The following is a 27,093-nucleotide window of genomic DNA, read 5'->3' on the forward strand; positions in this document are numbered from 1 at the left end:
TTTTATTAATTATGCTGTTTTCACAAAGCATGAAAGCTTGTAAATGCATGCCTTTAGTACTGTTTAGCAGACTATGTGCACAGCATGAGAGACACTTATGTTCTCACAACAGCTTTCTGGGATGTGATATTATGTAGTGTGGTAGACAGGTACCAACGTTTTGAAAGAACATGCTGCCTCCATCATCAGGGTTGACCCTGAAGATAGAGGTATCAGGTTCCTCCAACATGTTGGAACCCATCTACACCAAATTACATGGTGCCCCATCCTAGAAGACTATACTCTTCATGTGCACAGTACCTTCTTGATTAATATCCACTAATAAAATGTGGTTATGCAACGGTATGGAAAAGCAAGTGAAAGTTGTGAAAGTTAAACAGAAAGCTTGGAATGGGTAGTGCCACTAACTTTGTCACACATAAGCTTTGCATTCCAATTTTTGTTCACATATTTTAAAACAAGAAAAGTACAAGTGTTCTTTCTGACAGTATGATACACTTGTACAAATTTAATAAGATTTCTTTCTGAACTATCTTGGACTCTAAAAGCAAGGAACTATATTAAGCTAAAACTTAAGCTGTGAAACTCATGTGTTATAATGTGGTTGCTCAATCACAAAGTTACAAATATACCTGATATTGTACAACTTCATCCCTGTTAGCAAAGATTACAACTCTTTCCTTTGTTTATAAGAACCTATGGGCTGAATGTGACTTGACTGCTTGTGGAAGTAGTAAGTGAAGTCTGCTTCTTTTATTAATTGCAAGAATATGTCCAGGATGAAAATTTGGTCATGATACTTGTCCTAAATGAACATTTTTGTGCATACATGGAGTTAGTTTTCACTTGCCACTTTTGGAACTTTGTGATGATGAAGCCAATTAACATGCAGGAAGTTGAATCAAGAATAAAACATGACATAAAGTTAAAATCTGTATTATTATGTACCAACATTTCCATCTCCCATCTCTGTCACTAGCAAAGCTGACAATATCTGATTCAAAGTAATTTTTGACATGACAAAACTGATGAAAACTTCAGACCCAAAGAACTCTGAATGTCAGGGCCATTTGTATTACATTTGTATTTATATTTGATGATAAAACTGTGACAACATGCTGGCTTCTCAAGCTTACTGCACACCCCATGGGTTATAACAGTATGCAGCAAATGGTGGAATGATGACTGGCAAAATATAACTTGAAGTACCACATTTACTTGTACAATTTATGCACTTCCACTTTAGATATTTAAATGGGGAGGGAAGATAAATGCTGTATTTTTAACTCCAACTTTAAGCCACAATTTTTTTTTGCCAGATAAGCTTGATATGAAAATAAATATTGATCATGTAATTTTTTATTATGTGCATTGCCAGCAACCCAATTAACATGCTGTCAGTTCCAACACACATGTCAAAGCTTCTGAAGTAATTCAAAGCTGTACTTGATAACGCTGTGAAATATTGGCATGGGCCACTGATTTCTGTGGCAGATAGCTGGGTACAGAGGGTTAGAGCACTCAGTACAGAAGAACACAATCAATACACTGTTTTTGGTGGTATGTACGCTGAAGTACTAATTTGGGGTTAAACAGATCCCACTGTCTCCCATCAGTTCTAAGAAATGTCTCAAGAACTGAACTTCAGTATACAGTGTTTATATAATAAATTCATGCCTATGGACTCTACCACAAGATTCTTTCGTGAGTACTGAAATGAAAATGTTCCTTGATAAAATTTTGACAAAGGCATAATTTACACAAAAAGTGTGATTATAAAGTTTAATGCAATGTGGCAACATGGCAAAAGGGACTTTAATCATGATTTATACAGAAATTATGCATTGCTCAAAATTTTAACAAGGCAAACTTCCATCTTAGTGTTCATCAAGGAACTGTGTAGCAGTAGGCATGTGTAGGCATGAATTTCAAGGCACTCTGTATATGCTTATTTAATTTTCACATGACCAAGAAGCCTTTATTTGTCCTTCAGTAGCTCAAAAAATTAAGTCTGCCCTCAATCCTCCAATAACATTGCAATGTTAATGAAGGACTGATGGTGCACTGCTTTACCATGCCAATGTTCAAATACACACAGTATCTCTGTCTCAATAATGCCATTTCTGTCATGCTTGGAAGTCAGATTTAAGTCACTGCTACCTGCTACTGTGGGGCAACACCATCAGTCTTTCATAATTTTGTTTTTCAACATTCAGTGAATACAAACTAATTCATGCTCAATAAACACACATGGCCTTTTTTTCCAGTTAGGAAACTGAAAGCACACAAATGAAGGTAACCTGTCATTTATTTATTTATTATTTAAAATTAATCTGTTGCATGTGAACTCATCATGTTGGATGCACCATTGTATTCATTACAATGAAGATGTATCACTCACATATCAACTTATATTAAATTACCAATAATCAGCAATTTGAAAGTGCATCAAATGCAAGGTAATATAACGTATACAGCCACCTTCAAATTGGTTATAAATTACACAAAAAAGAATGGAATTTCTGGCATTTCTCACTATTACACAGCCATCAGTCTTCTGACCTCAGTACAATGTAAAATTATACTCGATAATGTATTTGTACATTTTATGCGAAAGTTTCAGATACGATTTTTTGTGTACAAAGGTGAGTAAATTACTCAAATTAATTTGGTAATTGGAGACACATCTGTCCCAGAGCCATCATAAATCCCAAATTTTCTTGAAATGACTCCAGGATTTCGGAGTGTCCAACCATTTTACTGAAGTGAAGACAAAGTCTGTTTCATGCACAGCTATCTGCTTGATGTTGGCAGTGCTTACAATATGGACACTACACTTCAGCTGTCGCTGACAGTGAATGTTTGGTGCTGTACTAGCTTCCTGAATGTGCCATTTTCCTTGGACAGCAGGTCACTGTATGTTCCCTTCTCTACCAGATGACCTTGTTCCAGTACAGTGATCTGGTCTGAAATCATCAAAGTTAAGTTTCTCAATACTCTCTCTCACGGTGCTAAAGGTTAATGTTTACTAACATCTTAAGCTTATTAATGGTACCAATACTCTTCATCCTGTCTTGCAAAGACAACCAAAGATCTTACTAGTTAGTAAAATCCTGACACAGAAATAACTGAATGGCATTATCATATACACTTACACTGTTTAGAAACCCACATTTTCTAGTATCAGTTCTCATTTGTAAAGATCTCCAACTCCAAGTGATCACTGTGCAACAAAGTACAAGTAAAATTTGGACACAATTAAGAATACTGATATCTGAAACAGTGAATGATCTGATCTTCATTAATATGAAGACACAAAGTACCAGAGACTATCAGCAGCAACAGTGGTGAAGAAAATGAAAAGCCTCAACCACAACTGCCAAGAGATTGATAAGGACATGTGGTGGTACAAAAAATGAAATAGAAAATATCACTGCCATAAGGAGACGCACATCCTACATTTTATTGCTTTCATAAGTAATTGAATTTTTCATGTCACTGGAGACAATTCTTCAATAAATATGAAGGATATCCGGAAAGTAAAGATACAAAGTCCAGAAAATATTTGTAAAGCATTTCTTGGGAGGGGTGTCACTTGTAGCACTTTTAAAACACATCTTTATTGACTTTCAGCATAGTCACTCTGAATTGCCATGCACTTAGTGAGCCTAGGAATGAGCTTTTATTCCAGCACTGCAGAAATCTCCTGCCTGCTCTCTTGGCAGTGGAGAACAGTTCTTGAGACTTCTGGACTTTCTTGATGAAATTCATCTATGGTTAAACATCCGTCAGCACGAATGTTTCCATGAAATTTTCGGATGATTTCATCATGAATATCACTTCTTCCTGCTCCAAATTCACGACACCATTTTGCCACATTTTGCCTCTTCATAATATATTTACCATAAACAGAAACAAGTTAGTGATGAATTTCAGAAGCTCTCCTGTCACAAGAAGAAATCGAATTACTACACGAACCTCGCATTTGGCAGGATTTCGAATCGACATGGCCATGTTTAACACACACTGCAAGCACAATGTTGCCATGACTGTGGCCAGTGAACTCTGCCCTGTCATATGGTTCCTATCTCACAATGCAGCACTGCCATATCTGAAATATGTCCCTTGCATTTTTACTTTCCGGACATCCCTCGTATATTTCAACCCTTTTCAATACAGAACATTCAAACTGATTCAACAAAACTTAATATACATATGTATATCAGGTAGTGTTAGAAAATTACTTTTTCTAAAAATGACAACAACGAACAGGTTTGTAGATCTGAATGAAATTCATAATCATTGTACACAAAATACCTATGAATGTGTACAGAAGGACATATTCAATTCAGATGGTTTGTTATACACAAAAATATTTTCCATTTTGAATGCTAAAAATAGGAAATTCATTTATAACAGTCACTTTTTCATACTGGAATCAGTACTGAGTACAACTCCAACTTTTGTGCATCACTCCCTGAACCCATCTTTTCCACTGATTAATGACTGACTGGATGTTATCTTATGATATTAAAGACCACATATTTTTAGTTCTTTGTTGTAGTAACCCCAGAAACTGAAAAGGTTTTCTCTGGTTTTTGTACACTGTCTCAACTTTGTTCTAAACATGGTAGCCTAACAGACTTAAATCTGGAGGAAACTGCTGGCCACTCTGTGGATATGACAGATTAAATCATACTATCATTCAACATTTTCAGAGTGTAATATGAATTTAAAATGCCTATTTTAACATTTGGAATTGAATGTATGTTTCAGTGTAATGAATCGACTAGAATGAATAAATCTTGTTATACACACAGAGCAGACTCTTGATATAAAAAGGTTGCTGGGAGACAGGCTTAGTACCCATGTTATAAGTGAAACTGACATTAACCTAATTTGGGAAGCCCTAGTACTATGTATGCAGTATTTACAGTGACTAAAATGTGTATCTGAAGTTTAAGGTACAATTAAGGCTCACATTTCACCAATACTACTTGCACAGATCACTGCAAAATTTTCACATGTATGCATTTATGTAATGTATTTTATCAGAACTGATAACTGCATTTTCTCAGAGCATAATGCTTAATACTGGCCTCATGCAGCAAATGAAGGAGTTCACTACCAATCTGTTGTTCTAACCTTGTCACCACTTCATTAATATTTCCTAGCACTCTACTCAATTTTGGTACCATTACTTCAAAGGCTTCACACATATCATCAGTATTGTTTCTTGGGTGACTTCCTGTGTCACTGGTTCTAAGTTCATTGGTTGTTTTCCCATTTTGCACAGAAGCTTAGACATCTTTTTTGCTAAAATACTGCATGACCAGCATTTTTGCATCTGCTTCCAAATTGCTACCAAATGCATCACATGCAGCCTTCATGTCTTGTTTTGGCAATGGAATTAACTTTACCTCATCTTCTATGACATCTTTTCCAACACACTTTTCCCAGAAATTTGAAATCATAGTTGGCACAACTTTCTCCCAGGCTAAATGGACATTGTATGGAACATCCTTTAACATTAACATCATTATAAATCTCACAATTTGCAATTTACAGTTCAAAACTCCAAGCAGCTCACTGTGATAACAGACTTCAAAGGCTTGAATGGTGTCTAGAAACCAACACAAACAATGCTCAACCTCCAGCAAAGGAGCCTATACACCAGACATACAGACAGGACCCTCTAGAGAGATTATCAGAAGCTTTCAACAAACATAAACTGGAGAAATCAGCTGCAGCCAGTCAAGAAAAGAAATATTTGGGAATGACACTAACAAAGAAGAATTTTATTGATTAGGAAATTACAAGGTCAAATTTGGGTAATGCTTGCTACCATTCAGTTCAGAACCTTCTCTCTACTTGCCTACTGTCTAAAACATACAAGACTACACATTTTTCCTGCAGTTTTGTATGGGTATGTATGTAAGTGGGGGTCTCACATTAAGAGAACAACACAGACCAAAAGTGTTTGAGAATAAGGCGCTGAAAAGAATATATGGACCCAAGAGCGATGAAATAATAAAGAGTCTGGAAAAACTGCACCTGTGTGGAGTTTCTGGTCTCCCAGCGGGCACCTCCCCCAGGTGGTGGATGGGGTAAAGCTCACCAAATATTGGTGGCACCAGGGAAATAAAATACCCGAGGTGGACCAAAACCAGAACTGTGGCCTGTCAGTTGGTAGAGGGATCTACATGGGCTAGGGGAAGGAAACCCCAACAGAATATCACCTGGACTTCCAGGTTGGGGTTGAGCATAGGGCTAATGACCTAACCTCATAAAAAATCCAGTTATGAGAACTAAAAGAGAGGAAATTGGATAGATCAACAGGCAACTAGGTGAGAAATGGGTAAAAATAAAACAGCAGAAGAGTCAATTGTATATACGTGGGTCATTTCATAAATAATGCACAGGTTGGCAACTCTGCAGATTAGATGATGCAACAATGGTGAGCCTCACGTCAGTTACAGTTCAGGGCTTGAGAAAGAAGTGCGTTATTTTGTTTCACTTATAATGTACTCTGTTCTTAAGTGATGTGAGTTAGAAATGGAGTCTGCACGGTTCTCGGGTATTGTGACGTTGAAGATCAAAGGTTGTACATTAAGACTGAAACTTTACGTAGAAAAAACCCGACAGAAATCCAGTGTTTTAAGTACAGTTTGTGGAGAGTTAACAGTGGACCGTAGTACAGTTTCTCGCTGGGCTAGTCGTCTTCGTGGCAGTTGTGTGAGCATAAACAATGATCCAAGGCCAGGAAGGTCAAAAACATCAACCGATGAACGAAGTGTGAAACTTGTGTCAGATACTCTTGAAGATCATCGTGCGACATGTGAGGAACTTTCTGAAACCATGGGGATTCCACCAACATCAATATTTCGAATTCTGACAAATTATTTAAAGAGAAAGATTTCTGTGTGATGGGTCCCTCACTGCTTGACTGCAGAACAGAAGCAGAAATGCCTCAACACTGCAACCTTGCTGAAACAAAGATCAACATTGAAGGTCAAGCATTCTTGTATGGACTTGTCGCTATTGATGAAACGTGGGTTAGAGACTTTGAACTGGAGCTGAAATCACAGTCCAATGAGTGGAGAGGTCCATCTTCCCAACGACCAAAAAAAATTTCGATGATCTCAATCAAAGGTCAAGCAAATGATGATCTTTGCTTATGATCACCAAGGAATCATCATGACAGACAGAGTTCCGTGTGGGAAAAGTGTCACAGCAGTTTTTTTGTGACTTTATGCAAAATCTGCGCAGAAAAATGCACAAAAACCGACCTCAGTTGCTCGAGGCTGGGCCGATCATTCTCCATGACAACGCTCGCCTGCACATCGAGAATGTCGTAACAGAAAAGCTGTGCCAATACGGTTGGGAGGTGTTGCCTCAAGCTCCCTACAGCCCGGACATGAATCCGGGCTGTCTTCGACTTATTCCCAAAGTTGAAACAACCTATGCGAGGCCATCGTTTTCCATCTCTGGAAGAGCTTTCTGCTGCAGTTACCCAAGCCATTCGACAGATAAACAAAGATGGTGTCCCGGATGGAATAGTAAAGCTGTGACTCGGTCATAAAGCAGCAGGGGCACTATACTGAAGGACTGTAAAGAGATATTAAAAAAATAGACATGGACATAAACAAGAAATTGTGTTGCATTATTTCTGAAATGACCTGCATAGGTGCTTGGAATGTACTTTCACTGTAGAGAGCTGGAGCCCTTGAGGAATACAAAATTGCAATTACAGCTATACAAGAGATTCGCTGGAAGAGAAATGTCTTATTAGAGAAGAGAGGTTACACAATTTTCTGTAGCTGTGATGAGAAGGTACATCATCCTGGAACCAGTTTCAGTGTCCATAACTTATGTAAACATTTGGTAATTGATTTCAAACCCATTAATCCTAGAATATGCACCCTTAGAATAAAGGAAAATTCTTCAGTTACACATTGATAAGCACACATGCCCCAATCAAGGCAGCTGATGAACAATAAGAAGAATTTTATGATGCATAAGAGGGTGTATAAGATAGATGCCCTAAAAATGATGTGTAGATACTTTCAGGAGATATGAATGCGCATATTGGGCAGGACATGAGCATGAACCCACAATTGGGAGTCACAGTTTTCATACAAACACAAATGATAATGGATCAAGCTTGATACAGCTGCAGTATCACATATGTCCATAAGCAGTACAATGTTGCCACATAAAACAATTCAGAAATCCACATGGTGATCTGATTTTTCAGGTGAAAACCACATTGGTCATGTATTAGTAGATACTAGACATTGCTCTGATTTGATGGATGTTAGAACTTTCAAAGGTGCTAATGCAGAATTGGATCACTACCTCACAGGAGCCAAAATTAGAGCACACATTTCAAATTTGCAGAAGTTGAAAACAATCAAAAGGAAAAGGTACCGTACATCCCAACTCAGTAATGATGAGGAAATGAAGAAATTATATTCTTCTAGGATTGAAGAGTATTTGTCTCAACATTCTTACGAACAAGGAACCACAGTGGATGTAAAGTAAGTAAAGTAAGTAAAGATATCCCTGTATGAAAATATGAAGGCCCATAAGGTAGTGAGATGTTCAGGCTCACACATTTTCTAGACAATCAGCCTATAGATGGTGGTAAGGTTGTTAGCTTTATGTGCTGGCCACCCTTTACCCCCAAGAATATTCATTGCAGTAATTTCTATTAGAGGCTGAGTCGACACTCCGTGGATGAGGAATGGGAAGCCTGCAAAGATATAATTCAGAGGGCAGCAGATGAAATAATTTGGAAGGAAATCCCAACAAGCAGAAATCTGTGGTATGATTCTGAGTGTGCAAAAAACAGTTGGAAAAAATGAGGCTCATCGACAGATGCAACAGAAACACAGAGTTCATAATGCAGTCCTGAAATAACAGGAATGGGAAACAACTGGAAGAGTTGGTGGACCTGCATTCATCTAGAGAAACATGAAAATTTTATCAAAAGATAAAGCAGCCCAAGAAAGAATTTAAGCCAAGTGTGACATTATGTAAAGATAACGATGAAACAATTATATCTGATCCACAAGATATATTACTGTGATGGAACAGATATTCTGATGAGCTTTTGAATCAAAACATAAATACAGAAGGGATAAATGAAGAGAACAAGGACATTCAATAATTAAACCTCGATAATGAAGAGCACCTAGAAATTCCTACATTACTACTTAATTACTAATCCCGGGTCTGGTCAAGTGGGATTTATGGTGGACAAAGTGGTGATGGGGCAGGTTTTCTCCAAGTACTTTGGTTTCCCCTGTCATTCTTCATTCCACCAATTGCTCCAAATCAGCCTCACCTATCATCTGGGGCTGGTACAATAGGCCAGAAGTCGCCGCAGTACAAGGTACTTAGGCCCATCCAACTAGCAATTAAAAAAAACTCCTTACTTGCAGCAATTAAAGTTTGTGTGTTTTTCTTTATGGTATCTATAGTAATATCCTGTAGATTCACATCATCGGCATAGACCAACAGCTGATGTGTCCTGTTTAATTTCAGTCCTACCTGGTTTTCCTGGACCTTCCTAATGACATATTCTACAGCAAAGTTGAAAAGGAGTTGTAATAAAGCATCCCATTGTCTTAGACCATTATGAATAGGAAATTTATCAGACCAATGTTTACCTACTTTACTATACGTTTCATTTAAACACATTTTAATCACCCTAACTAGTTTCGTGGGTATCCCATACTCTAGCAGAATATTGTACAATACTTCCCTCCTAACTAAATCATAGGCTTTCTTGAAGTCTACAAATAGCTGATATACTGTCTCATTGTACTCCCATTCTTTCTCCAATATCTGAAGAATGCAAAATATCTGATCTGTAGTTGATCTTTTACATCAGAACCCACACTGATGATCCCCAATAATTTCATCTATGTATGGACTTAACATTTAGAGAAGAATATTGGATAAAATTTTGTATGAAGTTGATAGCAATAATTACTACAGTCAGTCTTATCACCCTTCTTGTGAACTGGCACAATAATAGACTCCTTCCACTGACGAGGCAATTTTTCCTTATGTCAAACAGAAGTAATTAGCTTATGGATCTTAGAACATAATATTTTGCCTCCTGCTTGAATAAGTTTTGCCAGAATTTGATCACTACCTGGCGATTTATACCTTTTCAATACATACAACCTTGATAAGGCCAGTACTGACATATGGAGCTGAGGCTTGGGTCCTTCTTAAACAGGATGAAACGCAATTAGGGTGCTTCAAAAGGAAAAAAAAAAATATTGCATAAAATTTATGGACCTTCGCATTTTCAAGGAGTGTGGTGAAGAAGAACCAATTCTGAACTTTATCAGTTATATCATGATCATGATGATAATTCGTGAAATCATGCAGGCTGCAATGGGCTGGCCATGTGATGCATATGACTGAAAATGACCATACAGAGAAAGAGCTGATGCTGGAACTATGAGGCAGACGACCCAGGGGAAGATCCAAATTAAGATGGGAGCAAATTGAAGAGGAAATTGCAAGAGTAGGATGTAGGAGATGTAAGGTAATGCTGCTAGACGATACAAATGGAAGATCCTCTTGAAGAAGGCTAAGGCCCACCAAGGGCTGTAATGCCAGGAGGAGGATGGAAAACTGCATAATGAGGTGCTTCATAACCTGTACCCATTGCCAGATAAATTCGGAATGAGATGGGCAGGACATGTAGCACATGTGAGAAAGGAGTGTATTCTGGGTTTTGACAGGAAAACTTGAAGAAAAAGCACTACCAGGAACACCCAGACATAGCTGGAAGAATAATACTACAATGTCTCTTAGAGAAATATGAGGGGAGGATGGAATGGATTCATCTGGCTCAGGATAGAGAGCAGTGGTGAGCACCTGCAAAAAGAATTTGCAAATTTTGCATTGTTTTGATGCATAAAGTTCCTTGTTTTGCTAGATTCCACTGTATGAAGCACTACTCAACTCTCTACATGCAATTTTCAGACAGCTCAGCTCCAAACATCATCTAGAACTTCTAGATATTGGTAACACTGCATCAAGTCATAGGGTATAAATCGCACATACAGTATCCGGGTATCAGGGTGTTTAAAAGGGCATACCAGTCCACAACGAGATAAAAGGGATTTGAAACCCTTAACTGTATCATAGATCTCTGACCTGCATTGCGAATGGTTGACAGCCGGTGGGCAATGGTAAGTACAGTACGTCCTCGCATGATGCGCTCCAGAGCCTCTTGCACCAGATGCTCACTTTCTGCATCAAGTGCACTGCCAAAGACAAAGCATACTATACTGTCTGCCCAGCAGGTAATTCTCATACTACTATAACTCTTTGATAGAACTCACCTCGTTGCCTCATCCAGTAGTAGGATTCTTGGGTTCTGGAACAAAACACAGGAAGTCACCTTGTAGACAAATTAGTGCACTGAACAGAATAAGCAACAGAGAGACTCTAACACTTATATGAACACCAAGTTTCCATCTCTGCAAGTTATGCATATTTTGAACAGAATGATGTAACAACACACTATGGGAAATTGTGTGCAGGATCTACAGATTGCATTCAATGACACACAAGTACCAATCAATGACCACTAGTTCCCCAAGGTTTTCACTGCTGGAGAAACCTAAGCAGGAAGATCATACATCTAATACAATGATTTTGCAAGGAGAACTATGTAATGGAGTGGAAAACTGGGTTTTCCTTGCCATCTCGGGAAGATAGTTCTCTTTTGATGATTTAAGACTTTCATGGCAGTTGAATGCTAATCCTGCTTTTGGGTGATGGTGCTGGGTAGATGTGCACTGTGTTACCATAATTTTGGAGGAACTCGCTGCTTCCATCTATAGGACAGAGAGTAAGTTTGTGCGGTAAAAAGAACAGTCTGCAATATGGGAGTGGGCATACTGGGTTATGGAGCATGAAAACGGGAACAGGAGCCCTGAGGGCAGAAGGAATGTGAGCATATCAGAGATTAAAATAATACAGAATAAATTAAAATATAACATAAAAAGAAAAAATAAAAGAGGGAGGAAACTGAAAACAACAGTCAGAAGGGATGGGAAGAGTGGGAATGAAGAAGCAGACAAGCAAAGTGAGTAATGAAGAAAATAAGCAAATACGAGGCTAGTCCACAAAGTAAGTTTCCCTGGGGCCGTTTACAGAAACAAAACACAATTTCATGGAAATATTTATTGCAACAGATACAGCAAGTGTTCAGCTTTTTTTCAACATAATCGCCACTGGAATTGAGACATTTGTCATACTGTGGGACCAACTTTTGAATACCTGTGTCATAGAAGTCTGCCGCCTGGGATTTGAACCACTGTGTGACAACCATCTCCACCTCTGTCATTCTCAAAACGCTGACGCTCACTGGACAACAATTTCTTGAGGTGTATGAAAAGATGGAAATCACTGGAAGCGAGGTCTGGGCTGTAGGGTGGATGATTAAACACCTCCCAGCTAAACTCCTGCAGGAGACTTGCTGTCCGTTGAGCCGTGTGCGGCCTAGCGTTATCGTGCAGGAAGACAATAGCGGCACTAAGCATCCTGCGCCGCTTGTTCTGAATGGTCCGTCGCAATTTCTGCAGTGTTTAACAGTAACGCTCAGCATTCACCATCTCATCTCTGGTCAGGAAGTCGACGTGGAGATCGCCCCGTCTGGCCCAGAACACCGTGCACATCACTTTCCACGCCGACGTCTGCTTGAATTTCGTCTTACAGGGAAATCAACTGTGACACCACTGCATTGACTGCTGCTTGGTTTCTGGGGTAATGTGTGCAATCCACGTTTCATCACCTGTGAGGATCCATTCCAGAAACTCGTCGCCGTCATCATGGTACCGCTGCAGAAATGTCAATGCTGACTCCATGTGCTTTGTTTTGTGTTCTGGTGTCAGTTGCTTCGGCACCCACCTGGCGCACAATTTCCTGAACAACAGGTGCTCTGTGACAATTTCGTGCAACAAGGAGTGGGAAATCTGCGGCACATGACTGCTGAGTTCCGTAATTGTGACGCGACGATTCTCCATAATGCGTTCCCGCACAAGCTCCACCAGGTCGTCTAATGATGGATGGCCGCCCACTGTGCTTCTCATCATGCACACTTTGTCGACCTGCTGGAAACTGTCTACACCAGCGAAGCACCATCTACTTTTTCATGACATTAAGCCCATAGACCCGGCACAGCTGACGATGAATTGCGATCGGCGATGTGCTCTGTGCATTCAAAAACTTTATCACTGACCGCACTTCACAGTTGGCGGGAGCTGGAATAAGAGCCTCCATCTTCAACAGCTGCAATGATGCTATTATGGGAATGCGGGAAATTCCGTTTCTGCATGCGCCATGCTACATCACTGCTCTATAACGTACATGCAGTCACTTCATGCAATATAGGGTTTGCTACCTGTGGGACAAGTGGGAAACTTACTTTGTGGACGTGCTACATAAATAAAAGTGTAAGAAGAAATTCTAGACATTATAAGAGGAGGTTGTGCCTGACAGGGTGGGCTCAAACTAGGGAGTTGGTGCAGCTGTTTCTAGTTCTAGCAGGGAAACTATGGATTATGTATGAAGGTTGTGTCCTCTCTGCTCCTTAAGCATATGTGGATGTTCTTCCAGGCCCGAATTATCTGGCAGCCCTCTTCTCAACTGAAGGTGGGTAGGATGATCTCAATGGCTTTGCGAATGATTGCTGGTGTAGTGGGGCAGCTGTACTACTGTCACAGTGCTGATAAGCAGTGGCCCTAACAAAACAGTCTCCCCTTTATCTTTCAGGGCCACCTCTTCCAACTGACTTCCTCACAGCCCCAGTAACTGTTAACTCTTCCCTATATCAAGGACCATTTCTTCCCAACCAGCTTATTCTTGTACCTTGCAGATAGAAGCTACAAGTGTCTCTGGAACACTGGCAACACAGCTTATATCACACTGTGCCATCACACAAAGGCAGAAACATCATCAAATTCCAATCTGTCCAGAACCCAGCTATCCTACTCAGTGGGTACAGTTCACTATGTAGTAAAGTTCCCAAGTCCTGAAGTTTACAACCCCCAAGTTTAAGAATGCATGGATGTTTACCTGCACAACTTCTACACAGCTTCATGGCACTGTGATTAGATACAGGGATAGCATAGTCCAGGGCCTATGTGGATCTCTGTAGCAACAGAGTTCAGATTCATATTTTGGACATACCACTCCAAGGCAATCAGTACCTGTTATTTCCAGCATCTGTTTATTCTAGAGGCTGGAGTGTAAGAAAATACTGTCTGATAGACACAACAGGGATGGCTTTCATTTCCATTCCCAGCCACTCATGAATCTGTTGTAATCATGTTAGCTTTTAAACAAAATCATTAATAAATTTTGTGATGCCTTGCATCATTACATATTGGATTTATTTTCGCCTATAAAATGGGACATAGATCTTACCTTCTATAGGGATGGTTTACTGCTCAAGGTAGAATAATGCTGAGATAACTAGCCAACCAGATGTACCAAATCTCATTCAAAATTTGGCTGGTACCACTGCTGAAGTTACTTAATGTTTTGCAATTACATGATGTGAACATAGCAGTCAGTCAGAGATGTGAAGAAAATGTAGAGAAAGCATGACTGAGCCATAAGCTACATCTTGAACACAGCATGTGCAAAGTAAGTCTGATTCAGGTACCTGTTTAGTAATTTCACGTCTGTGTTCTATACTAAATTATTACCATTAGTTTGATATTGTGACTATGGACAGAGACAGGAGTGAGCATAAACATTCCTTCGTGTCAATCAGATATCAGATTAACTGTATGGTGAACACAAGGTAAGTTGGATAATTTGGCCTCCACATATTATACACATTGCACTGGATGCAATAGTGATAGTGTCAAATATGCAAGCGTGAATTTAAACAACTTGTAAGTGAACTCTCCTAGCAACTAATAATCATTCTGGTATTATGCAAGCTGTGCTGAAATTTCATCCATCAAAATCTCAGCTGATACAGCTATGCATCTTGGTGGTGTTCATTTGAAGTTTACAGCAATATTCCTTGTGTAAGAAACCATATTCTACTGAGTCTGAGTTATCACTACTCTGTACCAAACACCTGAAATCATACCAACTTTCTGTACCATACAATGTTCACTGCCCTTCTCACATACCTACCAATGAGAAGCTATTCCAACAACTGTGTCCAACCTGAGGTGATAGGAAGAAAGTCTGAACAGCTATAGCAAACTCATCATAAACACAATGCTGATTTGCTACAGAAAATTTGGCACAAAATTCACTGGCATCCGGTGCTGATCTGCTACTATTTGCAGATTAAAATTAAGACTGACACTTAGTAAGTATGAAAATGAATGTTGTCACAAGTCACGAAATTTTGTATATTACTTTTAACAAACCTGTGGTCATTATGGTGACACTGATGATACTGTGGCATATTTGCTCAAAGCAAAAACTGTGGAGCCACAGAAACATCCATTACTACGTAATGGTGGTGTAACACACAACAATGCAGTAACTGTTGGAAGCAGTGTTTTCTGTGTGGTCCATGCTGGGGCTATATAACAAGGACCAGACACCATTACAGAAGAGTCTTGACATGGCAGTTAGAAGAGTAGGAGGCTGGTGTGAGAAGGCCACCAGCCTGTGAGGATGTGGGACCAGGAGTAGAGGATCATCCACTATTGGAAGATGTTACCAAGCAGTGCAGTGAAGACCGTGACTGAGAACACTAGCCTTTGTGTGATAGTGATTTGTAAAGTGTAGTTACAGTGACACTCAATCACATGACAATATACAGACCCCTATGCTCAGCATGCCAAGTTTCATGTGTACTAACTTTGATAAGGGCCCTTGCAATGGCAACTCTCTGCTTCTGGCCCCCAGACAACATGACACCCCTCTCTCCAACCAGTGTGTCAAAGCCATCAGGAAAACTCTTTGTAATGAAGTCATATGCATTTGCCTCTTTGGCAGCAGATATCAGCTGGTCCTCTGTTACTGCCGAGGGGTTCGGTGCTCCATACAAGATATTATCACGGATGGAACAGGAGAACAGGACTGGTTCCTGTGAAGGAAGCACTATTATTACAGTCATTATGAGACACACTGAATGGACTGACTCACACTTACTTGATATGGCTTCAGTTGTCCTACTGGCTGTCTAGCTGTACAGTCCCTTTCTCTAAGCTACATTAATCTGACTGACATGTCTGACACAGCTCCACAGTAAGTGTGGGTCAACTGTTGCACCACTTATCTGTCTGGCAGGACCCATACAGCTTCACAGCCAATGTGGATGCAACTGTACCACTAGATGTATGTCTAGCTGGACAGTCTCTATATCTGAGTTACACTCACCTGACTGACAGAGCCAATATGGCTTCGCAGCCAAAATGGGTCCAGCTGTCCCACTGGCTCCCCATCTAGTAGGATTGTCCCACTATCAGGGTCATATAACCGCAGCAGCAATGCTGCCAATGTGCTCTTGCCTGAACCACTAGCACCAACTACAGCTGTGACAGATGCCTCAGGGATGTCCAAGGTCAAATTGTGGATAACACGTATGCCAGGTCGTGATGGGTATGTAAATGACACATTCTGGAATGTGATATGACCTGCAGGCATCTTTGCTGGCACCAAACCACCTGCAACATGTGGGAGATTACAAGAATCTCTAAATCAATTTAAGATGTCAACAAAGTTCCACATTACAGCAAAATGTCACCTGACACAGGAATTTCTGGCACCCTGTCCACCAGTTCCCACAGCCTGGTGCTCGCTCCTAAGGCACGGTTCATTTCAGAGTAGAAGCTGGACAGCCCACCGATGGACACACCAATGTAGCCTGCATACAGCAAGAAGGCTGACAGGTTCCCGACTGTGAGGGAGCTGTCACTCACCATGATGCCCCCATAGTACAACACTGACAGCACGATGACATTGCCACTGAATCCTGACTGCACAAGTACCATCATTAGAGGCAATATACTTCACTCTACTGTATCAAGAACAGGGATATCAGAAACACAAAGCAGTAACATTCAATCCTTTGATGCCTGAAATTCATCTAAGTGCTATTTAAAAATTCAGCTTCTGCCAACATGATAGACGATACATCACACTGCAAAAAAAAAAAAAAAAAAAAAAAAAAAAAAAAAAAAAAAAAAAAAAAAAAAAAAAAAAAAAAAAAAAAAAAAAAAAAAAAAAATAAAAAAAATAAATAAAAAATAAACAATGTATTAGTGCTGTTTAGGGAAATACAATCACTGTCCATACTGAGAAAAATATAAAACCCATATTTACAGTCTGTGGATAAAATGCTGGGTTTTCACTGTTAACCATTCCGCGATGATCGCCGCTTATATGTGGCACAGCTGGTTTTTAACTGTCACCGATTGCCGCATATATGCGGCATCACACGCCCTCTAATTCTGACTTCAATTGAAGAACGTGTGTGTTTTCTACCGAAAATTGAATTATGTAGCATTGTACATGAACTGTAGCTGTAACTTTTGACATAAATACATGTACGGTCTTTGAAGCCTATGTTTGCAAAAATGTCTATACAACCTGTCCAGAGGAAATACAATCAGGCTGTGTTTAGAGCCAAGATTGTTCCTACAAACATAGTACTTCGATTAGCTTGGTGAAAACTGATACCGCACTTAGATAAGCACATAGCTTTGACTGCAGAATTAATGGGGCTTTGTTCTGAGCTAGTAAATAAATAACAGCGTGTGCATATGCCAGTCCATAACAGTTCGCCAATAGAGAGCGGAAAGTGCAAAGGGGCGGGCAGAAAAAAATGTCATACTGAGGTTATATGAAAGACATTTCAGTCAAAGGGTTGCTCTTTGTGGGAAGAGATCAATGCCACAGAGGTGTGTGGTATGCAGCAAACATGGATGGAGGAGCGACTCAAGGTTTCACTGTCAGGAATGTGATGTCGGGCTCTGTGTGGACGGATGTTTTGAAGCCTATCACATACAACTTAATTTCTAAGGTAATTCTGCATTATTAATTAAAAGTAGAGCATTTAATATAAAAGTTATGTTTTATACAGAGCACAGTGTTCGTTTCCGGTTTTAAATTCTGTATTTCTAAATTTTTACGTCGTTTTTCAAAAAATAATTGTGATCTTCAAATGAAAACACTGAAATATTGCTGTGCTGTTTATAAAATCTAAAACTACTTTCTTTTCTGAATATGACGATAATTTTTCATGTTGAAATTAGAATTTTCTTTGCTTTTACAGCAAATTTATAAAAGTTGTGCATTTCTGGTGAGAAAATTTAAATATCCTCTGTCCACCCAGTAAGGTTTACTTTAAATGCTGTTGGTGCATACAATGGTATAATAACCAGTGTGCTTTAACCCTTTAGAGAGGATATATACAGGGTGTTTCACGACTTTAGGGCATAACTGCAGGAGGTGATTTCCTAGGTCCTTGTGATCAAAAAAGTTCATATAAACATGTGTCCAATTTTTGACAGTTGCGGAGTTATGACTGTTTTAAACTCAGAATAGAAGGTAACGATTACTGACAATAAACGGAACAAAATAATAAACCAGCATAATACATGATACATTTAAAGTATGAATGTAAAGTTAACTTCGTGAAATTACCTTTAATTTTAATTTATTGGTGCTTAAAGCTGATTTTCGAAAATGCCACCGCCGGCCGCAACACAGGCTGCCACTAGGTTGTGAACCGCACCGGACATACCAATCCACCACGCCTTAGGTACCTCTCAAGTGTCGAGATAACGAAAACGCTCTGCCTGTAGCTGGCTAAAAATAGCGACCTGCCAGATGACAGATGTGGTTCACATGAGGGCGTGTACGACAATGAAAAAACGGTCATAACTCCATAACCGTCCAAAATCGGACACATGTTTATATGAACTTTTTTGATCAGAAAGACCTAGGAAATCACCTCCTGCAGTTATGTCCTAAAGTCGTGAAACACCCTGTATACAGGGTTTTGAATGTGTTATGGGTAGTAAGGGTGTGACTCACACAAAATAATGTTTGCTGAGTGATTAAGCATTTTTAACATAGCTTTGTCAACTGTAATGGTTATATCCCACTGATTAATTTGCTGAGATGGATAAGAAACACAAATAATCCCAGTCAGGACAGCCAGTCTACAAGGTAAATTCTTTTTAACATGCAATCTCCAGATAGATCTGGCTCAGGATAGGGACCAGTGGAGGGCTCTTGTGAACAAGGTAATGAACCTTCGGTTTCCATAAAATGCTGGGAAATTCTTGAGTAGCTGCAGAATTGGCGGCTCCTCCAGAAGGGCTCAGCTCCATGAGTGAGAGGACTGCCAACCACTTGACACAGCACTTGGTAAAATAATCCTGTACAGCTCAGGAGCACATAGCAGACTCAAACAGTTAAATGATTTCAAATCTGCACTTACATGATGGTGGCAACACAATCGAAGTCAGAATAAGAAAATCTGACATGGTGCTCTGCAACCATACCTCCACTTCTTCTGCCATGCCATATTCATGTTTATTGTACATTAACACCATCTCCTGACAATACATTCAATATCAACCTCACCATCAGCAGACTGTTCTTCAGAAATGGAATCACACTCATCTGTGTCACTTTTGTGACAAAACTGTCATGGTGAAACTACTGACTTTCAAATGCATTGATTCCAAGCTCACAAGATCCAAAATGACAATTTTACTTCACCAATTCACAACTCTAGGTCCAACAAGTAACACAGTATCCAACAAAGAAAAAGGATCAATACTGCAAATCAAAGACCTCTTAGTAATATTACATAAATTTCACATTAACTGATCATTCACTTTACACACAGTTCAACAAGGGTCATACATTAACAATTCATTGCTTCAATTCCCTATATATGTAGTCACAAAATGAATGGCCAGTATAGAAAGGATTAAAGGGTCAAAATAATTGGTTCTAGAAGTACGGAATCTAATACTACAGCATTTGTATTTAGTCTATTTGCCAATATAAGTAAATTCATGTTAGTAACAAAATTGTGTATGTTCAATTCAGGTACAGCTGCCTGGTACACTAACACTGCACAAACGGTTCACTTCACAATTATCTTCACTGAGTCAAGAGTCTCTACACATTCCTTTTCTTAATTATTTCATTTAATGTTAATTTAATGAAATGAAATGACAAATTTTACTGGTGTTTGCTTGTTATGCTACCGATATTTTTGCCTGATTAAGAATTTGAATTAATATTCACTCCACAATTTACTCTTTATTGTGGTTACATTTTAAATTAAATTAAATTAAATCTATGAAGCTATTATGTCAGGTAGGATTTATATGAATATTTCATCTGATGAACGAAAGTATGTGGCAGCTTCACAATTTGTCGAAGTGACATAAGTTGAAAACCTTCGTCATACATGCAGTTTCACTGTGCCTTCTGACTCCTCAAAAGACCAAGTACTAACGGGGGAAAAAAATAAAAAATGAAAACACTAGCACCCTGAAGAAAAAGAGCACACACCTTGCTTGGATGGGTAGTATCTATATTTATATGTACAGTGCAACCTTGCTTAACGAGCATAATTCGTTCCAGAATCTTCCTCATAATGCGAAACACTAGTTAAGTGAAACAATTTTTCCCATATAAATTAATGTAAAAGATGATAATGCGTTCGACGCCGAAAAAATACTAACAAAAATTTTATGTATAACGTTTATTCAAAGAAAATTATATATACACTGTTAAGGAGCGTGAATCATCTTCATCTTTTCTTCTATGTGGAATGAACCAACCTGGAATGTGAATTCGATTTGCAGAAAACAAAAAAAAGATCGAAATAATTAGTTTATTATTTATGATATATATCTAATTCTTTTTTACTACAAAACTGTCTAAAGACATTTGTTTTTGCCGACGCTTCAAAATTTGGTGAAAATGCAACACAGCATTATCATTAAATAAATTTGTAGCACGCATAGCCACTGCCTTATTAGGGTGATGCTTCTCAATGTACGATGCAACAGTTTCCCATGCTTTCAGCATTTCTCTTATTGCGCCAGAAGACAAACTCTCCTCCACAACTTCTTGCTGTGAAACACAATGCAACTCCATAAGCTCTTCGGTGGTTAGCTCTTGGCTGTGCTCTTCCACAAGCTCATCGATATCACTGTTGTCCACCTCCAGCCCCATGATCTTGGCCAAAGACACAATCTCGTTGACTACAGGCTCCACAGGTACTATCTCAAACCCCTCAAAGTCACATTCGACAATGCTCTCCGGCAAAAGCTTCCTCCAAGCAGAAGTAAGGGTTCTCTTGGTAACCTCTTCCCACACCTTTTCGATCATCTTGAGGCAGGCAACGACGTGGAAGTGATATTTCCAAAACTCTCTGAGGGTGAGATTGGTCCCTTCCATCATCTCAAAACAACGCTCGAAGAATGCTTTAGTGTACAGCTTCTTAAAGTTAGAAATAACCTGCTGGTCCATAAGCTGGAGTAACGGAGTGGTGTTGGGAGCCAGAAACTGGATCTTGATGAATTTAAATTCTTCAAGGAGGTCATCTTGTAGGTCTGGAGGATGGGCAGGAGCGTTGTCCATAAGAAGCAAGACATGGAGTGGCAGATTCATCTCAAGCAAATATTTTTTTCACAGAAGGACCAAACACTTCATTGATCCAATCAGTAAAAAGGTCACGTGTCACCCAAGCCTTGTTGTTGGACCTCCACATCACATTTAGCCTGCTCTTCTGGACTTTACACTTCTTGAAGGCTCATGGAGTTTCTGAATGGCAAACAAGCAGCGGTTTAATTTTCAAGTCGCCACTTGCATTGGCACAAAATAGCAGCGTGAGACGGTCTTTCATTGGCTTATGGCTGGGCAATGCATTATCCTCTGCTGTTATAAGGTTCGCTTCGGCATCTTTTTCCAGAATAGACCCGTCTTGTCACAATTAAAAACCTGTTGCGGCAGGTAACCCTCAGAATCTATGAGCTTCTTGAAGTCGCTGATGAAGTTCTCTGCTGCTTCACCGTGTCTTACAACACTGTGGATGCCGGTTCTTCTCTTAAACTTATCGAACCACCCACGGCTTCCCTCAAATGCTTCTTCAGCCGTTGATGATCCTGGCATCTTCTTAACGAGGTCGGCGAAAATCACTTTCGCCTTCTCACAAATGATGTTCTCATTAATAGTGTCGCCTTGCAGTTGTTTTTCGTTTATCCATATGAGGAGAAACCTTTCAACATCGTCAAGAATACGTAACCGTTGCGTAGATATTCCTGTCACTCCCTTTGAAGCATCTATCTCCTTAATCTTGTCCTTGTTCTTGAGGATAGTGCAAATCGTTGATGTAGACCGACTGTATGTGCGTGCTAGATCAGCCACGCTCACACCTCGTTCTCGCTTTTCAATGATTTTATGTTTCATTTCTACAGTTCTTTTTATTCTCTTATGGCTGTCTTTTTGCAGTTTTTTCTTTGGGGACATTTTTGCAAGGGTTATTGAACTTTGCACAAAAAAAATCACAAATAATATGTCTGAACACAAGTTTGGAAAAATGTGTGATCACAAGCGAGACTAAGATGCTAGCGGAACAAGTGCTAAACACAGACTGATGTAGCAAGCGCACAATCCGAGACTTCCTCTCTCGTCACTCGTTATGCGAAACATCGCTCGTTAAGTGAGTCACTTTTTTACAATTTGTTTTGCTCGTTATGCGAATTACTTATTATGAGCGGTGCTCGTTAAGCGAGGTTGGACTGTACAAGGATATCCACGTGGTTGAATACTGTCTACTGCACTTCAGTATCAGAGATAGGGTTAAAGGTGATGTACTCACCAGACCAAAGAAGATGCCTCTTGCCAATGATTCCTTGTAAGCCAGCTGCAGGACATTCTGGAGTTTGCTGTTGTATGTGTCACACTCTCTGCTCTCTTGACTGAAAGATTTTACTGTTCGAATGTTGGCAATCCTCTCCTCAGCCACATGCATTGCTGTGGCAAGTGAGTCCTAAACAGAAGCTGGAATGAGAATGAGGCTTACACTATGGTTAATTTCTATGAAGATGATGAAAGCTAGTTAGTGTCATACCTGGACCGACTTTGCAATTTTCCGCACAAATCTCCCATACACCACAGCCATCATGGCAAGAGGCGGCACAATGGATAGGCCAACCAGTGCCAGCTCTGGTGACAAATAGAACTACAACACAAGAATTGTACATGCATGCATAAGAAACTGCAAGAGACGATTTTTTCAGGTTACAACAAACCACCTTCCATAGTGGTTTGAATGACATGCAGATCACAAAATTACTGGATACAGAAACAAATCTGAAATATGAAGACTTGAAACTGCAACAGGCACAAATTCAGAATGCACCACAGACCTGAGTCCTGGGCATAATATGCTTATTGGAAAATTTCATTATGATCATGAGACTACAAAGTAATATCCTCCCAAAGGCATCCATGTTCTAACTTCGGTGACTTTGTACAAAAGCAGTTGCCCTTGACAGTGGACTTTACAAACCGTATAAGAAAAGCTGGGGGGCATGCAGCAGCATAGTTGCTTGAGGCACTATGCTACAAGCCGGAAGGTTGCAGGTTCGAGTCCTGATGAGGTGGATTTTTTAACTGGCCTAATCCTTCTAGCCACACTATGGCCCTGGTATTGATTCAGTCTAACAGAAATGAGTACCAGGAACTTTCCTTGGGGGTAAAGGGCAGCCAGCACATAAGGCTGACAACCTTACTGCCTTCTGTGAGCTGATTGTTTAGATAATGTGGGACCCTCAACGTCTCAAAACCCTATGAGCCTCCATGGCCGGTTACAGGGATAGGTTTTCCCTTTACCTTCTTATAAGGCAATCTGTCTGGAATCAACGCGTAGAGTAAATTTAGTAACTGACTCATGCTATATTAAAACACCAGCTGTGTAATATTTGTTACATAAAATGTAAATGCTTCAAACTTAACACTTACCTAATACCATGTTACAGGGCAGTCAACTGTTCCCTGTTGTTATGGAACCTGTATATTCATAAACATGAACTCTATCCTGAGCCAGCTCAGAACAGTTCACACCCTCAAAACCTATTTCCCTACATGCCATTTTAATCATGTGTACTTCAACTCTCCCTCGTTGGTGTCTCCACCTTATCGTGGTGAGGGGGTTTNACTGTTGGGATCAAGTGCATAGCATTCCTGCTTTGTATTTGGGAGGTCCTGGGTTCAAACCTCAGCCCAGAAAGCTAACATCTTGATCAAGATTTTTCGTGGTTCTCATCATTCCCTACAAGAAAATTCTGGAAGAGTACCTCTGCAATTCATTGATCACTAATCACCACAGATTTGATGCTATATAGTCTGAGCTAGTAATAATGATGTTAAATAAATTATAAATATGTAAAAGTAACAGTGTCTCCCATCTATATGAAAGACCCTCCAGGGGGTTCTATACACAAGGTTTTCATTCTAAAATTTTATATGTATATCTTCTTTCCTCCGCCTCTGACAGAAATGAGTATCAGGAATCTTCTAGGAGGGTAAAGGGCAGCCGGCGCATAAGGCTGACAACCTTATCGCCATCTGTGAGCCAACTGTCTAGAAAATGTGGGAACTTCCAACATCCCACAACCCTATGGGCCTCCACAGCCTGCTACAGGGATACCTTTACTTACTTACTTTTTATCTTCTTTCCTCCAGTAGTTGCTACATGCTCCAATCATCCACTCCTTGCTTCACTCATACTACATATACTATATGAAGGATACACACTGTAAAACATTTCAGTATATACCTCTCTTCAATCCCTTGACTTCCATAGATAACATTTATTGTTTTCTTTGTCAAAACAACATAATTTGCATTAGATCAGGCTGGTGTTGAAGGCAACATATTTCTTCAGGTTGTTTACAGTTACAGTTAACATATCACATTTAGTGTAAATCTGCATTTATGTCAATTGGATCCACAGTTGTGCCATAATATATACTATATTATATACTACAATAGGCTAGCTCACATGTTTATTTGTATTTTAAAGTGAAGTTGAAGATCTGAAATATTCCATGTGAAACGTAAAGCACTGAATACTAGTGACTTCATATTTACTTTTTTGTTTCTTTAAACAAAGACAAAAGATTCTGAACTGAATTTCCTGTTTCTTCTGCTCTTTATTTCAATTAAAAATATCATCTGTATCTGTTAGTATTGTCTATGATTTTTTATTGGGATCCGAGGCAACACAACAACGAAACAATCTATGTCAACATCACCTTTTTATGCTGTGACAGATTCCAATAAAGAACTGTATATAATAACACAACAGGATGCACCCAATGAAAATTGTTAGTACTGTCTATTAAGTACTACAACTCTTAATAATGTGACATCACAAATGTATCCTTTTGCATAACTTTGATAATGACATCTGTACATAAACACATACTCTACTCACCATCATGGAGACTCCAGCCATAACCATGAAGGAAGAACGAAGACCATCTGAAATGTTCATTGTTACAGATTGGCTGACAAGGGACGTGTCAGCTGACAATCTGTTGACGAGCTCACCTGTTCTGTTCTTGTCAAAGAATGCAATTTCCTGCTTCATTATGGAACTAAATACAGTCTGTCGCAATGTCTGTGTGATGCGCTGGCCTGAAAAGACAGCATCACTATAAGTAGTTGCAGATCACGATCATGTTCTTCCTAGTCATTACCAACTGTAGACAAATATGTGTTACATACACCATGCAGACTAACTGCCTGTCCATTACCTGAGACAGACATGAGGTACACACGTCCAAAGTTGCAGAGTCCTCCCACTAGGAAGACTGCCAGAAGCACTGCACTCAGCTTGGTAAGGTTCTCCCGCATCTTCTGGTGATCAGCTGTGTAGATAATATCGATCACACGGCCAAGACAAAATGGAACAGCCATTGTTACAGAGCTAGACACCAGCAGAAGACACACAGCACCTATAAAATGGCAAAAGATGCTACGAAGTTGCTAACACAAATCCTACCCAAATTTCACTCTGTCTGGATGCATCAAATTCTGCATTAAGACCCTATTTACACAACTAATACTTTATTCCGTGTCTTCTTAACAGAGGGCAGTAATTTTGATATAGGAAAAACAGTGCCAATAACACATGCTCAAGTATCACATTTAGAAAACTGAAAACAAACCCTTCTATTCCTGAAATTACAATCTCTTTAAACTAATATACCACCACAAACATTGAACTTAAGCATCTTACCGAACAACTTCCATTTCTCAGGTTTGGCTAAAGACAATAATCTTCTTGCTTCTGGCATGCTAAACACTACATTCCTCTTGTTCTGAGTCTTCACAGACAGTCTGATTACAGCTGATGTTGATAATAATTTATATTTAACGGCAGTCCCCAAGGGTGATACGCGAGAGGAATACAAAGGCAACTGGCTGACATACCCCCTCCTCAAGCATAAATTGCATATTAATATTGGTTTGGTCTGCTTCGTCATTACAAACGTTCTTAACATTTGCATTGATTTCACTAAGAGTAACATTTCACTCTTCCAATGGCTCACAGCACTGCAATATTTAGTTAATTAAAATCTTCACGATTATAATAATGTTCAATTTTTCACCTATGCTGGTATTGCACTGTTAATATCAACGAAATGTAAAGTCATGACTGGGAAGTGACTTCTTACACCCAGTATTTTGTAAATGTGCGGTAAAGAGAAACGAAACAATGTGAACCAAATAAAATATAAGAATCCAATATAACGCAACATACAATAAAATAACACACTTATGTTAGTTAAAACCATTTCCCATCGCATACTTTAAGCAATACCCTAACCTAATGCCACCTAATTTCCTTGCCATGCTCCTCACGCTCCTCACAACCATCGTGTAGTGGGAACTTCAAAATAAAAAACTAGTACACGTTCGATTCTAAATGAACTGCAATTAAATAATGCAGTTATATGAACTGGACCGTCATGATGTTTCATTTTCTTGAGTGGGAAACTATGTTAATCTCTCTTTTCCTTCATTTATATT

The 27,093-nt window shown here is 39.4% G+C and overlaps 1 protein-coding gene across 1 annotated transcript; it reads right to left on the bottom strand.

Moving 5' to 3' along the window:
• Positions 1–27,044, bottom strand: LOC111865769 (ATP-binding cassette sub-family B member 10, mitochondrial). The gene is made up of 11 exons (XM_023854037.2): positions 26,300–27,044; positions 25,815–26,015; positions 25,493–25,695; positions 23,123–23,233; positions 22,871–23,041; positions 16,760–16,991; positions 16,393–16,679; positions 15,872–16,099; positions 11,373–11,407; positions 11,185–11,294; positions 1–2,966 (listed from the first exon to the last, which is right to left on the bottom strand). Exons 1-11 carry the CDS (start codon positions 26,589–26,591, stop codon positions 2,839–2,841), a joined length of 1,998 nt encoding a protein of 665 aa, XP_023709805.1. The 5' UTR covers positions 26,592–27,044; the 3' UTR covers positions 1–2,838.
• Positions 27,045–27,093: the final 49 nt, after the last annotated feature.

This window comes from Cryptotermes secundus, unplaced genomic scaffold (assembly GCF_002891405.2).
Source record: "Cryptotermes secundus unplaced genomic scaffold, Csec_1.0 scaffold968, whole genome shotgun sequence".
In the NCBI taxonomy this organism is placed as follows: domain Eukaryota; kingdom Metazoa; phylum Arthropoda; class Insecta; order Blattodea; family Kalotermitidae; genus Cryptotermes; species Cryptotermes secundus.